The sequence below is a fragment of the Harpia harpyja genome, chromosome 18 (genome assembly GCF_026419915.1).
Source record: "Harpia harpyja isolate bHarHar1 chromosome 18, bHarHar1 primary haplotype, whole genome shotgun sequence".
Lineage (NCBI taxonomy): Eukaryota > Metazoa > Chordata > Aves > Accipitriformes > Accipitridae > Harpia > Harpia harpyja.
In genome coordinates, this window is record NC_068957.1 from 16583692 (window position 1) to 16598358 (window position 14667).

The 14667-nt window shown below is 42.0% G+C and overlaps 1 protein-coding gene across 3 annotated transcripts in view; it reads left to right on the top strand.

Annotated features, from left to right (window-relative positions):
• Window positions 1-1905: 1905 nt before the first annotated feature.
• WDR44 (WD repeat domain 44) overlaps window positions 1906-14667 on the top strand; it is a 28861-nt gene continuing 16099 nt past the window's right edge. Inside the window, exons 1-4 of one of the 3 annotated variants that reach the window (XM_052813506.1) lie at window positions 1906-2057; window positions 8838-8871; window positions 12159-12233; window positions 13852-14476. In XM_052813506.1, the coding sequence (XP_052669466.1) occupies window positions 1981-2057; window positions 8838-8871; window positions 12159-12233; window positions 13852-14476 (811 nt within the window). In that variant the 5' untranslated portion in view covers window positions 1906-1980. Of the gene's footprint in view, window positions 2058-8837; window positions 8872-10794; window positions 10994-12158; window positions 12234-13851; window positions 14477-14667 lie in introns of those variants that run through there. The other 2 variants (XM_052813505.1, XM_052813507.1) reach the window with 2 other exon arrangements.

The window sequence follows — 14667 nt, forward strand, 5'->3', positions numbered from 1 at the left end:
GGTCTGGGGGCTCTACCAGCCTCTGAGAGGCCACTCCGATGTAAAAGGCAAGTGGGTTTGGAGTGGGAAGGTCAAGATCACTGCAGTTAAGCTGAATTTTAATCATCGTGTAGACCTGACTAAATGCCAGAATTGGGCTTTTATTTGAATGTTCCTCAATTCTGCAACTATGTAATTTCCTCTGCCTAACAAAACATGAAGTTGTGCAGCTGCCCTCAGTTACTGACAAACTGATACACAATTCAAGATGCTTCTCAATAGCATTTTTTTCCCAGTTTCTAGAGCCGTCTGCCTTTCTAGCTAAGGTTACATCATTGTTGTCTTTAATAATTTAGAGACCATCCTACTTACTCTAATGCAATTGTGGTGTTTGGCTGTCAGTTAGAGCAAGAACAGTGAGCAACGAATCACAAATCAGTAATTTTCTGTACTACTTATTTGCCCAAATTCTTCAGGATTAAGAGCTTAAGTTGTACGCTGGGCTCATGTTTCCTTATTTTTAAGAGGAATCAGAAGGATTGCTCATGTGTTTCCAGTTCGTCTCCTTCCTGTCATCCCAGCCCTTCTGCTGGTTTGGCTGAGAAGCTTCATGATTTTTTAAGGGAACAGGAGGACGTGGCCCCCACACCACATGCATGTGCAAGGGCAGGTGCGTGTGTGCGTGCCTGCATATGCACAAGCACCTCTATGTCGACCGATTTGACAATGGTAGCTGTCTCATATATATTAAACTTCTACCTGTTTTACAAAAATAAGTGCATAGATAGAGAGCTCTAGTTTCTGTCGCTGCCTTGGGAAATGCTGTGCTTGTTAGAAGTCAGAGAAGACTCAGAAAAAGAGCTGTAACCCAGCTAAGGGTGCCAGAGAGGAAGAGGGATGGGAGGTCAACACAGAGAATGTCGAGGGAAGCCTAAAGTTATAATCAGCCTGTCATTGTCACACATATTGATGAAGGAATACTGCTTTGGCTCAGAAACAGGTACTTATTGCCGTGCAGATATTAAAAGGAAAAGCACTTTGGGTTTCAAAGGGAAGCCTCTCTCCTCCGTGAGTTATTGCTGTCTGATCATTCATAATTTGATGGCAGAAGAAAAATGACTGGAAGATCACATGGCGATTTATTGGAAGCAAAATACAAGGAAAAGCAAGTAAGGAACCATATAATTTAATTCCTGCTACCGGTTCATTACAGAAGTTAATGGAAAAAAATCCTTTAAAAATTTCTTAGCAATTCATCTAATAGAGTATCCTAATTCTCTTGCCATCTGATTCCCACTATTACCTTCACTCTGGTTTCCCCCTACGGCCAGGCTGATGGGGAAAAAATCGGACTCCCTCCTTTCTTCTCTTCCACTGCGTTTTTGCTTGCCTTTAATAACCAAGTGTTTTGACAGCGTTTAGCAGCAGAGGTAAATATTTGCATCAGATTTATGGACCTTGGTTAGCGCATCACCTGAAAGGTCACAGTCAGCACGCTTTTGCTCCAGCACCCGCCTTGAAAGAGCAATCGTGGGACAAGCAGAAAAACCGGGCCAGGCGCTGCAGAGCCACCGCTGCCCCGTCCGCCACAGCCCGCGGGCGGGCACCACTGTCACCCCCACCTCCCGCGCGTGAGGGCTGCGCGGGGCGCGCGGCGCTGCGCGGCGCTGCACGTGGAGCCCCCGGCGCGGCGCGCGCCGGCTGCTCCGCGAGGGGGCGCCGCGGGGGTGGGGTGGGGGGCACGCGGCTCGGCCGCCCCGCGCCTGACGTCACGCGGCGGGGGGCCGGCTCGGCCGCGGCGGGCGCCGGACCCCTCCCTCCCCTCTCCTCTCGCACTTCCGCCCGGCAGGGGGCGGGGCCGGCGCCGGTCTCGCGAGAGCCGCGCGCGGCCCCCGCCCGGCCGCCTAGCCCGTCCTGCCCTGAGGTGGCGGCGGCCGCCCTGCGCTGCGCTGCCGGCGGCTGGGCCCGGCCCGGCTCGGCTCGGCCCGGCCCGGCGCCGTCATGGCCTCCGACAGCGACACCGAGGAGTTCTACGATGCGCCCGAGGACGTGCACCTGGCGGGCGCCTCCCCCGCGCCGTGAGTCCGGCGCGGCCGCCGCCCTGCCCGCCCTCCCTCCTCTCCCCTCCTCTCCCCTCCTCTCCCTCAGCGCGGCCCTGAGGGGAGGCGGCCGCCCCCGACCGCCACGGCCGTTGGGGCGCTCCTGGGGCGAGGGAGTGGGGGTCTGCCCCGAGCCCCGCGTCCCCCCGCCTGGAAGCACAGGGCTCCGCGCCCGGGGAGCGAGGTGCTCGGCCGCCCTGGGCGCGGGCAGGCGGGGCTGCGCTCGGCGGTGGGTTGGTTGAGCGAGTGGCAAGCCCGAAAGTCAAGAGGATGCGAAGAAATCGAGCAGTTCTCGATGTACTTTCTAAGGCTTATGGGGATGGCAGTAGCCATTGTCTCGATGAGATCATATCTGCCTTCCTTGGGCAGGCAATATGTAGTTTTTAGAAAAGACGTGCGGAGGTGAAATCGGGACCGGCAGAACCAATCCCTGAAACACGATGACAGGTTTTCTGAGGAAAAAGAAGAGAGCGGGCTTCTTCAGCAACAGGCTAACTGTTGCTGCGTGTAAAACAACTTCTAGTGTGCTCTGTCATTTGCTTTTAATGGTGTTGCTTTGATGCTTCTTGTATTTAGCCTGTGTATGGTTCTGTGTAGTGAAGTTTTAACCGCATTTTATAATGTAGATTCCTAGTGCTGTTACCTCAAAGCTAACTGTGTCACCATATTGTTGATGTCAGCCAAATACGCTCCCTCTTTTTAAATTGTAAATATCTCTTTCCGGTTGTGTGCTAAACAGGTTATGGCTTGTATCAGTTCTGTTTTTCACATAGTCTGTACCAAACCTCTCCATTATTTGACCTTGTAGGATGAGGTTTCGTGTAGCTTGTTCAAAGAGCAGTAAGATGTGGATTGTGGGATCCATCCATCTGAAGCTTTAATAATTGACTAAGGGCTTGTTTTAATTTGTGTTTCAGTGGTCACTGGATGCCTAGAACAAAGGAAAGACTAGATCTTTTCTCCTCACCCACACATCCTGTATCAAAGCTTTTCTGAACTTAGCTTTTTACGTAGCCTGGTGAAAAGCACAACTTAGCATACAGTTCCGCAAGATGCGGTAAGACAAATTAATAGTGCTTGTGCTGAAATGAGGTTTTGCTCCAACTGCTTACCTTGTTCTGGCACTAGTGATCATCAAACTCTTTTTTGAGTTGCTTTAACTCAAAGTAATTGAAAACAGCTGAAAACGAGAAACAGCAAAAACTAGTCAATAAGTTAAAACAGCTGGAACCTGACAGGGTGGGGACGAGAAAGGGTGAAGGCATGGGATTTGTGTGGCTAGAAGCCACAAGCAGGAAGGGGGAACCAGACCTTTTGGTAGAAGTGAGCCATTAAATCTGGCCTAACTGCACATCCTACCTTTGATTTGATACAGATAATGCCGTATGTCCTGACTTTGCAGGTTTTGCCCACCTGTATCTAAGGAGAACTTGATAATATGAAGCCACTCACTAGAAATTAAAATGGAAGCTGCTTTTAACTTTTATATTGCTCTTCCATAGCCTATAAGGATGCATTATTGACTCAAGTCAATAGAATTCTGTCAGCTTGAGTCAAGTAAGGAGGTGATCTCAGAGGGCTTAGTTTGCAATACAGATACTGAATCTGTAATTCAGACTGCTATTGAATCTGTGCTAATAGTATGGAGAGTATTTTCTCTAAATAAGCTTTGAGATTTCTTAAGAGCTAATTTCACATTTACATTGGACACTTCTTGGAAGCAGGCTTGTAGATTGTAGTTTTGAGACCCATGCATGTGTAATGGCATTGAACTGGGACCCACAAAAAAAAAAAAATCAAAACCTTGTTGTGGGAGAAAGGGCAACTGAAAACAAGGGCATATTGCCCTCTGCAGTTTGAGGCATTTCCTTGTGCTTTCAGTGTTATGATGATGAGCAAAAACACTTGGGAATCCTTTTTGGCAGCATATGCTATAGCCAGTTTTTAGCAAAGTGGTGTGATATATTTGCCCCCATTAAAAATGTGGGTTTTGTAGTTTCCTCCCCCCTGTCCCGAGTTCCATGTGGGGAAGTTTAATAACTGCTGATATAGAAATTCTGAAAGTGGTGACAACTGTTTATGTAAACTTGCTGACTTCTATGCTATTTATTGGTTTTATTAATTGTCTCATGTGATGTGCAAGAGTGGAATTTTCAAGGTGGATGTTGGCTCCCAGTTCCTACTGTCAATCAATAGGTACTGATGCTTAACCCCCCCCCCCCGCCCCCCCGAAAGCACCATATTTGCATCCTCAAGTACATATATAACTGGTGCCCTTTAAGAATTAATCAGAAAAAATTACAGAACTTGTTACAAAATGTTTCTTTCCGGTGATAATGGGCTGACATAGCTCTCCAGGATTGATGACTTCCGTAAGGTGAAGTGTGTTTAAACCAGGTGTTTGGAGACTTGTGTCCCCTCTGGCTAGGCCTGTATGCTTCACTTCTGCTGTAGATCTTGCCTTTTACGTGTAATTCTACTTCTGACAGAACGTGTGGAGAGTGTCCATCTGTTAGATAAGTAGGTCCCAAACAATGTCTGTTTCTATATGCTCTTCTAGATCCTTGAGAAAAGATCTAGGTGCCTTTGTGGACTGGTCAGTGAAGGCATCTATTTGTTGTATAGCTAGAGGAGTGGAGAGGGAGAGGTAGTGTGACAGAAGATGCCCTTATTTAACCTCTGTCGCTCTGCTTTCAAAAGACTATAACCACAGAATAGATTTAGAAAAAGAGCCTGAAATTTAGAGGCATGAACTGTCCCATGAAGTAGAATGTCACTTTTGAGAGAAGGAGAATATGAAGGCACACTTATTTGGATGCAGGCATGTGACAGACCCTCTTATATTTTTTTTGTAAGAAAAGTGATCTACCGGCTCTGAAATCAAGAACTGCCAAACCTAACAGTTTGAACATCATATGCCTAACAGTAAGAGGCAAGTTTGTTTCTAGTGCACTCGTATGCTAAAAATTATGAGAAACCAAACAAAAGGCACTGGATTCAAGAGTTGGTGTAGATAATGGGAAGTGTCCTCTGGTACCTTAATTTAAATTACTGCATTCTAACTTAAGTAGTCCTGTCTTTTTGAAGTTGCTTTGATGCTTTTCCTGAAGAATCTAGTTTTCTTCTGGGTAGGAAGCTAGATAATGTTAAGTTGTGCCCTGTTGACACATGGCACGTGCTTAGTACAACTTTTTTGTTCATGTGTATTTTAGCCAACATGCAAAACCTATCTTGGCAGCAAACAGGTGGTGTGAAGTGTTAGTTATGTTGCTGTAGTGACTTGCAGCACTGCAGACAAGTTTCTGTGTTCTGAGTTAGCTGAAGTTCCCGGACGCTTTCCAAGGGCAGCCCAAACAGTGCATTGCAGTAGTGAATCCTTGTGGTTTTGAAGGTGTGGACTGCCACAATGAGCTGCAGCAAGAATAATGGTAGCTTCCAGGCCAGCCATAGGTTAGAGGGAGGAAAACATTGTGTGCCTCTGCAAGCTGAAAGACAGCAGTAAATACAGTTATGGGATGGTTGTTGAACCTGTATGTTCTGTACAGTGTACTGCTACTATATATACACTTTAAACCTCTTTCCATCTGCCTGTTAGCACACCTGCTCTGTAACAATGTACATCCTCCCAGGAAAGCAGGCAGTGTGGTTCTGGGATTTGACCAAGGCCAGTCATTCACATCATTGTGTTTTGGTTTGTTTTTGTTTTTGTTTTTTAAGGGCTAAATGTTTTGTTTTCTGTCACAAAACTTAGCAACAACATGTTGAAAATGTGAAGCTTAGTTCGAATAGGTACTAGGCTGGAGCTACCTGAGAGTGGGAATGGCAGCTTCCTAGAGTCTGGTTAGTATTAGGATGAATTTGACAGCTGAATAAAAAAAAAAAAAAATTCTTCAGGAGTTTATTTGACTTTCAGATTAATGGGCATCTGGTTATATTTGTGCAGGTGAAATGGGATTTTTCTTTGAATTTTGTTTAATCTTTGTAGATAACCTTGAACCCCTCCTTTGTTAAACAGGTGTTACAGTGGTATCATGTAAGAAAACTTAAGTTAGAAGTATTTTATGTGAAATGCAGTCTACAAGATCTATTGTTATAAATTTTTAAATCCCACTATTTACTAAACAATCATACTAGACAACAAAATTAGCCTTATGTTTTCTGTGGCATATGTCAGTCTTCATGTTCTGCCTGATAACCCTGTAAACCTACAGATCTTTCAAAGCAAATCAATGTTTGATCATTGGATTGATCTTCATAGAAAACTTTTCAGACACTTTTCCCACCATATATACTTTTAAAAAATGCAAGCATTTCAGATACTGTGTCCATAAAACTAGTGGCCTTGAAGTAAAACTGAGGAGTGGAGAAGGCTGATGACTTCAGGTGGTTGGGAAGGCAAGACCATTCCAGAGTAATGTTGAACTACAAGAGACTTAAGTTACCAAACTTATTCTGTGACTGACTTTGTCTTTATAAATGTAATAGCACATAAGCAATAACTAATCACGACTAAGGGAGTGATGGTGCTTGTAAACACATAGTTCAAATAATCTCAGGCAAGCTACTAAACTTACTTGGCTATATTATAAACTGATCCAAAAGTGGTGTTATTGCCAAATAGTTGTGGAAGCTTTGCGGTGGTTTAAAAGCATGTAATTTCAATGATAAAGCTTCACCTTAATGTAAGACATGTATGTGTGCTGTATCAAGCTATCAGCACTGTTATATTCTACACCTCCTAGCTCTGTAACCTTTATCACTTGACCAGCTTTTTCCCAAGGTATTTGAGTAAAGCATGAGAGTGGGAAATAACATCTGTTTTAGTTTGAGTGCCGATTTTCCACAAAACTAATTAGCTAAAGAAGACTGAAAGGGTAGCAATGTCTTTTGAAACTCGTATTTTGTGTTACCAGTGGAGGAATGATTTGCCTGTACCAGAAGTGACCTGCTAATTGGTGGGAAGTGTCACAATAGAAAACTAAAATATCTATTTGCAGTTGAGGGATTTGTATTTTATTTAGGTCGTAACGTCTAAGCAGTGCCTTGTACGACAGGACCCTACACCTTGCTGAAGCCTAGGCATTAATGTTGTAATTATAAATATATTTCATTGTTAAAGTCATCTTGCGGACTTAATGAACTGGCACACATTTCTGCCACTATTTCTAAGGAAATCCAAGAGTTGATACTGGAGCTGAAAACATTTCAGTAACCAGAAATTCAACACAGGCTGTGGCCTTTCCCAGCAATATATTTTGGGAGACTAAAGGTGTGTTTGTTTTTGAGGTCAAAATACTGATTTTGCTCTTTTTTGCAGATTGGGGTTAGTGCCTCCTAGGAGGATTATGCCTCAAAATAGTGTTACAGATATTGTGCATCTTAAGTGTCAATATCTGGACAGAAGCATCTAGGTTTAAGGTGTTAAATTAGTTACAAGTCATAGTCTTTATACACCAATCCACTGTACTTCCTTGTGTACTTACCTCTGCTGGATAAATGTGATCTTTTCTTTTTATGATGAAATGCTTTCAGACAGTAAAGAGAAGAACTGAATTTCTTAAAAATGAAATGGAAATAGTTTTCTTTTTGAGAAGGTAGTATCCCTTGAAACCATCGTTCTGGAGGCAGGAGGGGCAAATTAGACAGAGATTTCTATATTTGTCCATGTTGCTTGGTACAAGATGATACTCAACGCTGTCGAGTCTCACTGACCTTGGTAGCCAGCTGGGATGCTTGTACAATCCAGGTTGTAGTTAATTTGGTAGTAAGCTTTTAAGGAAGTATTCTGTAACTTGGTCTCTGCTTGTGACTGACAAACTAATAGAATCGTAGAACAGCCCAGGTTGGAAAGGGGCCTTGAAAGATCATCTGGCCCAATGTTTCAACTTCTTTATATATGAGTAAGGTCCTGTAGTCAGAGTAAGCAGTGTGACTCAATATTTAAATGTCTTCTAGAATTCTGAAATTCTTGTGGAAAATGTAAGCTCAGAATATAGTAAGAGTTGACTGTTCACTGATTGAATTGAGTGGTGACCTGAAGAGAAGTAATTAGTTGATACCATTCCCCTAAGATACCCTGTTCTTTCATGTAATTAGTGAAATGAGAGGTTATGTGTCAGTGGATGCTAATGCAAATTCACTGCTTCAGAGTATGCATTTTGGCAAGTAGTGCAAAACTAGTTCCTTCCTGTTACAATGTAAATACTTATATTTATACTAAGTGTCATGATTAGAAACAAGACCTTGCCTTTATTAGGGAGGCTGAAGGACAGAATGGCTACGATAGTGTTGACTCTACAGATTAGGGTTCAGGCGCTTGATGTGCAAGATGCTAGGGCGTTTGTAATTCTGCTTTGTGAGAGTTTTGGTTTCTTTGATGTCCACCCTGTGCTCCTGGTACATGCCGATTTTAAATTCTCTGTAATGCGAAATGTTTTTAAATGTGTACTTGGAATAGCATCAGTTTATTAGAAAAGGGTGATAGAAATATGATTTCTAGAAGATTCTGTTGAGAAACTTTCAGGGATTGTAGAAGCTGTGGATCTGTGTGTGCATTGTAGACAGTTGGGCACTTCACTCGGAGCCTTTTATGTAAAGGAATGGTATGAGAAACATTCACTTTCTTGCTTGTCTGAAGTATCAAGTATACATTCACTGTAAAGGAAGACTGTACTATAGACTGTTTAATATGAAGCTTACTGTCAGGAGATTTTTTTTTTTCTTTGAGCTCTGCCTAAGTCTGTCTTCTCTTTCTAACAGGTCACCGACAAAAGTTGGATCTCATGTATTAAAGGTGAGTTTCTTCTTAAAATCAATCACATGTTTGTTGATGAACACAGTATTGAGCATTTCTCCCTAAAGTAGATGAGCTACAGTAGCCCTAACATCTGCACAGACAGGAAATTATAGGCTTTCCTTGTTGTAAGTAGCAATTGTTGTGCTTATGTCTCTTGAAGTTCCAACTTTACTTTTATTTAGGGTATGTTAACATGTCTTGAAGCTAATTTTATTCTGAAATGTGTATGTGCAATTTAATTGCACTCTACTTAATTACTAGACTACCCTCTTTCAAGTGATTTGTGAGTAGTAAGCAAGTCTCTGCAGCACTTGGTTTTTGGTCTTGAATTATGTGAAATAGTTGACTTTGCTCTCCTCTGTCTTCAAAATAAGAAAAAAATCTTAGTGTTTGTACTTCAAAAGCCTCCCCTCTAGGTTATTTGAAGATAAAACACTATATTTAGCTTAATGAGACAGCGTTGCCACTTCCCACGCAGGTAATTGGTATGCTGCATCTGTGCATAGTGACAGTGCAGCTGACTCTGGCACACATTAAACAGGTGAGAAGTTGGAACCTTGTACAAATAACACATTTCCTGGTCTCAAAAGGGCCAAAGGTGATGCTATGCAACACTTCTAGAGTAAAGAAGACATTTTGTCTGTAAAGTGTTGGAAAATCATAGTGAAAATAGTGTTTCTGATTTGTCAGCAGTACTCTGCTCTGAATCAATAATCTTTTTACAGAGATGCCATATCTTATGGTATCTCTTATGGAACAGAGACTTATCCCCTATTTTGTGTTCTGTTTAATGTCCCTTTAATGATTAAGTATTACATGTGTAAGCCTTTCAGATAATGTTGCTCTATCGTTCTGATTAAACCCAGTGCAGTCAATGAATTTCAAAACTAACGTCTTGACTGAATTATTAGCTATGAAGGTCTGTATGTTGTTTGTAGGGTTTTTTAAATTTTTTTAAGTATCTTCCTAAGTCACTTGTTCAAAACCAAGTTTTTGAAGGTGGAAAAAGTAGTTGCTTCTCTGCTTGGTACTGTATCAGTTTAGTGAATGTGTGACTAATGGTATAGTTTGTCTAGGAATGTGTAAGAAATATTTCCTAAGTCCAAAGTTTAACAGGTGTGTGAGTTTAATGTCAACAAAATTAGAAATTAATATAATGGGCTTCTGTAGACACTGATTACACTTAAGCATTTAAGTCATCGTACCTTTGAAGATAGATTTTAGTGATAAAGCAAAGTAGAACTTGCATTTAGATTAGAAAAACTTTGTGGAAGGAGGGGGAAGGAGTGGAGAGGGAGGAAGAATTTTTCTATAATTTCAGCTGTCTCTGCATGATATGCCATTTCCTGAGGTCAGAACTCTCAAAGACGGGTGTCTAAAAGAGTTGTGTATTTTTTTCAAACATATTGTAGTATGTTAGTGTTCCATAAAGGTTCTGTTTGACTAGCTGAGTGTTAAGAAATTTCTCCTTAGACTTTTTAAAAATATTTGTACTAGGTAATCACTCTAAATCTTGTCAAGGTCCAAAAAAAATAGGGGGAAGGTCTTCTAAAATAACTGTTTAATAAGGAGATCAGGTATCTTGTGCATATCCAAAGCTGTATAAGCAGAATTAGATTAATAGCCTAACAAAAATAGTTTATAATGGTAACAGCTAGCTTTTGGGGGCTTTAACATTGTGGGGAGACAGTTGAGGACAGTTGAGACTGCTGACCTCAACAGAAGAGAGTTTTGTATCTGTAGGCAGGAGGGAGGAATAGAACAGCAGTTCTATATCTCAGCTCAGGGAATCAGTTGAGATGTGCTTGTTTTTTCCTAGTGTTTTGAGCTAGGTAACTTAATTCTTTGAGCAGTTGTGAGGAGTTTGTCTCTTTTGTGAGACAAATACAGGCTTTTATCTGCAGCTTTGGTCACCAAATAGACTGTGCAGGATCGTCAAACAGTGGAACAAGTTGCATGGAGATGATGTGCAGTCTCCATCCTTGGATATAGTCAAAACCTGCCTGACTGGACACATCTTTGAGCAACCTTTTCTAGTTGGCTCTGCTTTGAGGACTACAGGATCTCCACAGGTCCCTTCCAACCTCAAGGATTCTATCAGATTCCCCTTCAGATATTGGTAATACGTATGCTTACAGGCAATGTGATCAATAGTTCATGTAAAATAGAAGGCATATGATGAAGTTCCAAATAGACCATACTAACTGAGGTTAAAGCAGGCTTCTGGTTATACCTTCTGTGGTATAAACTAGTTGCTTTTCTGACAACTAGCATATTTTCAGTCCTGTTTTAAGACTTTGTATAGAATATCCATACCTAACATGCCCGAAGTGTAATCTAAAATTCTACTATTCCTAGGGCTGCCTATCCTAAGTATGATTTTTTTTTTTTTTTAACTAAATAAGACTTAAAACTGTTACAAAGATTTACTACATTATTTCAGCACACAAGGCCACCTTTATTGAATTGCTTTTATTAATTCTTTGTTTGGTAGGATATGCCAAAGTGTTGATGCTGTTTGCACATCTTGAAACCATACTTCCTAAATTGCAAGCTGACTTCACATCAGTAGTATAATATCCTGGTAGTGTTGATTATACATATATACAGAATGAATAGTATACTCAGCTTTGAATATTCATGCAGTCTTTCATCGAAATGTTCTGAAAATGTTCTTGTTTTTTGTTTAAATCCTGTCATTTCATTTGTTCTGCTGCAGATTATTTAGGTTTTGGAAAGATCTGCATTCAGATAACTGATAGCAAAAATAGACAATGTGCACTAGGAATAATTGTAGAACATAAGATTCCATGTCAGAGCCTCGGAGGCATATTTGTGACCGCTTGATAGATCTGCCTGACTTAACCTGGAAATTTCTAAAAAACTTGTAGTTAAAATACAGTTCTTGCATCCTTTCCCACAACCCGATAAAGAACAAAATATTTTAATATGGATTTTCCTTGCTGCAGATTATTAAATGTGTATGTTTCTCTAAACTTCATGCTATCTTAAATTTTATTTTAGTTGACGCTGAAACCTTTTAAAAGATAACTGTTTTTTCTGTTCAATAGTGCGCAGGCTTTCTGTATGGTTGTGTGAAATATTCTTGTGTACTGTGTATTACTGTTTAAACATCTATCTGACAGCAGTAATGTGTAAAAATGTAGCAGAATTCTTGTTCTTTACACAATTTATATAGCTGATGTAGCTATATTTTTGTTAGATCATCTTACTGAAGGACTTAGTACCATCATCTTACAGTATCTACCATCTTTTTTCCATAGGATATGGACAGCAAGCTACAAAAAGCTGGAAATGAAACCTTTGTGCAAGAAATGAAACAAGATGATTCAAAAGAGGTTAGTTAAATATTGCTTTGCACTTCCAGCATCACACTAGAAATATTAAATAAATTAATAACCGGTCTTTGTCCTGAAACTAACATAGGTTAGGATTTGTTGTTAATGTTAGTAAGAGTGTCCATCTAAAGGGTAAATATCAAACTAAGTGTTCTAAAAACATGTTTAGGATTCACCAGTTTTGAATTATTTGTGTAATTTACAGGATCATATTTAGCAGTGCATGAGAACTCTGAAGAGTGAACAGCTTTTGTTTCCTAACTTTCTCTCAAAGTATATTAAAGAGGAATGGAAATTAGTTGCTTTGTTTTTGTATTGGCTTTGTGTGGCAAGGTTTTGGTAGGAGGGCGGGGGGTTACAGGGGTGGCTTCTGTAAGAAGCTGCTGGAAGCTTCCCCTGTGTTCGAGACAGCCAATACCAGCCGGCTCTAAGATGGACCCGCCGCCGGCCAAGGCCGAACCAATCAGCGATAGTGGTAACGCCTCTGTGATAACATTTTTAAGAAGGGAAAAAAAGTTGGGACAGACGGAAAACGGCAGCCGGAGAGAGGAGTGAGAACATGTAAGAGAAACAGCCCTGCAGACACCAAGGTCAGTGAAGAAGGAGGGGGAGGAGATGCTCCAGGCGCCGGAGCAGAGATACCCCTGCAGCCCATGGGGAAGACCATGGTGAGGCAGGCTGTCCCCCTGCAGTCCATGGAGGTCCACGGTGGAGCAGATATCCACCTGCAGCCCGTGGAGGACCCCACGCCGGAGCAGGTGGGTTCCCAAAGGAGGCTGTGACCCTGTGGGAACCCCGCGCTGGAGCAGGCTCCTGGCAGGACCTGCGGATCTGTGGAGAGAGGAGCCCACGGAGCAGGTTTTCTGGCAGGACTTGTGACCCTGTGGGGGACCCACGCTGGAGCAGTGTGCTCCTGAAGGACTGCATGCCGTGGAAAGGACCCATGCTGGAGCAGTTCATGAAGAACTGCAGCCCGTGAGAAGGACCCACGTTGGAGAAGTTCATGGAGGACTGTCTCCTGTGGGAGGGACCCCATGCTGGAGCAGGGGAAGAGTGTGATGAGTCCTCTCCCTGAGGAGGATGATGAAGAGGCAGAAATAATGTGTGATGAACTGACCATAAACCCCATTCCCTGCCCCCCTGTGCTGCTGGGGGGGGTAGGTAGAGAATCTGGGAGTGAAGTTATGCCTGGGAAGAAGGGAGGGGTGGAGGGAAGGTGTTCTGAGATTTGGTTTTATTTCTCATTACCCTACTCTGGTTGATTGGTAATAAATTGAGTTAATTTTCCCCAAGTTGAGTCTGTTTTGCCTGTGATGGTAATTGGTGAGTGATCTCTCCTGTCCTTATCTTGACCCACAAGCTCTTTGTTATATTTTCTCTCCTCCATCCAGCTGAGGAGGGGGAGTGATAGAATGGCTTTGGTGGGCACCTGGCATCCAGCCAGGGTTAACCCACCACAGTTTTATTTTTATTTCTGCACCTAGGTCTCCAAAATTTTTAAACAAAATATATTTTGTATACAAATGAGTTCTTGTGAGTGTTGTACTGACTGATTGGTAAGTGTGCCCTAGAAATGCCTGCTATTTAACAGCAGAATGGTTTTGGTTTTGTTTTTTAGATTATTGACAGTATTATAGAAGAAAGTCAGAAGGCACAACTGGATGATGATTCTTTAGCTTCTAGAGGAAAAGAAATGACTGTTCCAACTTCAGATGCAAATGCTTGGATTTCTGGAGCAAGTATCATTAGTAGTATTCCAGAAGCATTAGCTGCTAAAATATCATTACAAGAAGACCCTAGAGAACCGGTGTATCAGAGTGTGTGTAAGGACGCTGAATTGGAGTCAGGGAAGCTTTTGTTTACTTCTGAGCAACAGGAAACTCATAACCTAACAAAAGTAACAAATGCAACTGACCATAAAATGGATGAAACTGAAGCACAAGAAGAAACATCAAAAAATGAGGACATAACAGACAAGAAAGAGGCAAATACTTTAGAACAAGTGGCTTCAGATTTATCTACCAAAGACCTTTCTACAACAGAAATGCCTCCAGCAAAACCGCCAAGGCAGCTTACTGTAGAACCTGATATAGTTGCTAGCACAAAGAAGCCTGTCCCAGCACGGCCACCACCTCCAACAAATGTTCCTCCTCCAAGACCACCGCCACCTGCAAGGCCAGCTCCACCACCCCGGAAGAAGAAGAGTGAACTGGATTTTGAAGTGCAAAAACCTGTTTTAGAAGGCAAGTATTCTATTTTAGATGGGTTTAGTTATCTACATGGTTACTATTTTTGTGGTTTGAGCGAAGAATCATTCAATCTTATGATTTTAGTTTAGTTGACATGTAAATGAGGGAAAAAAAATTCTTCAACAATCTTAGCTTCTTACAGTGGAGAAATACGCTTTTGCATTACAAGTGTTCCTAATTCATAG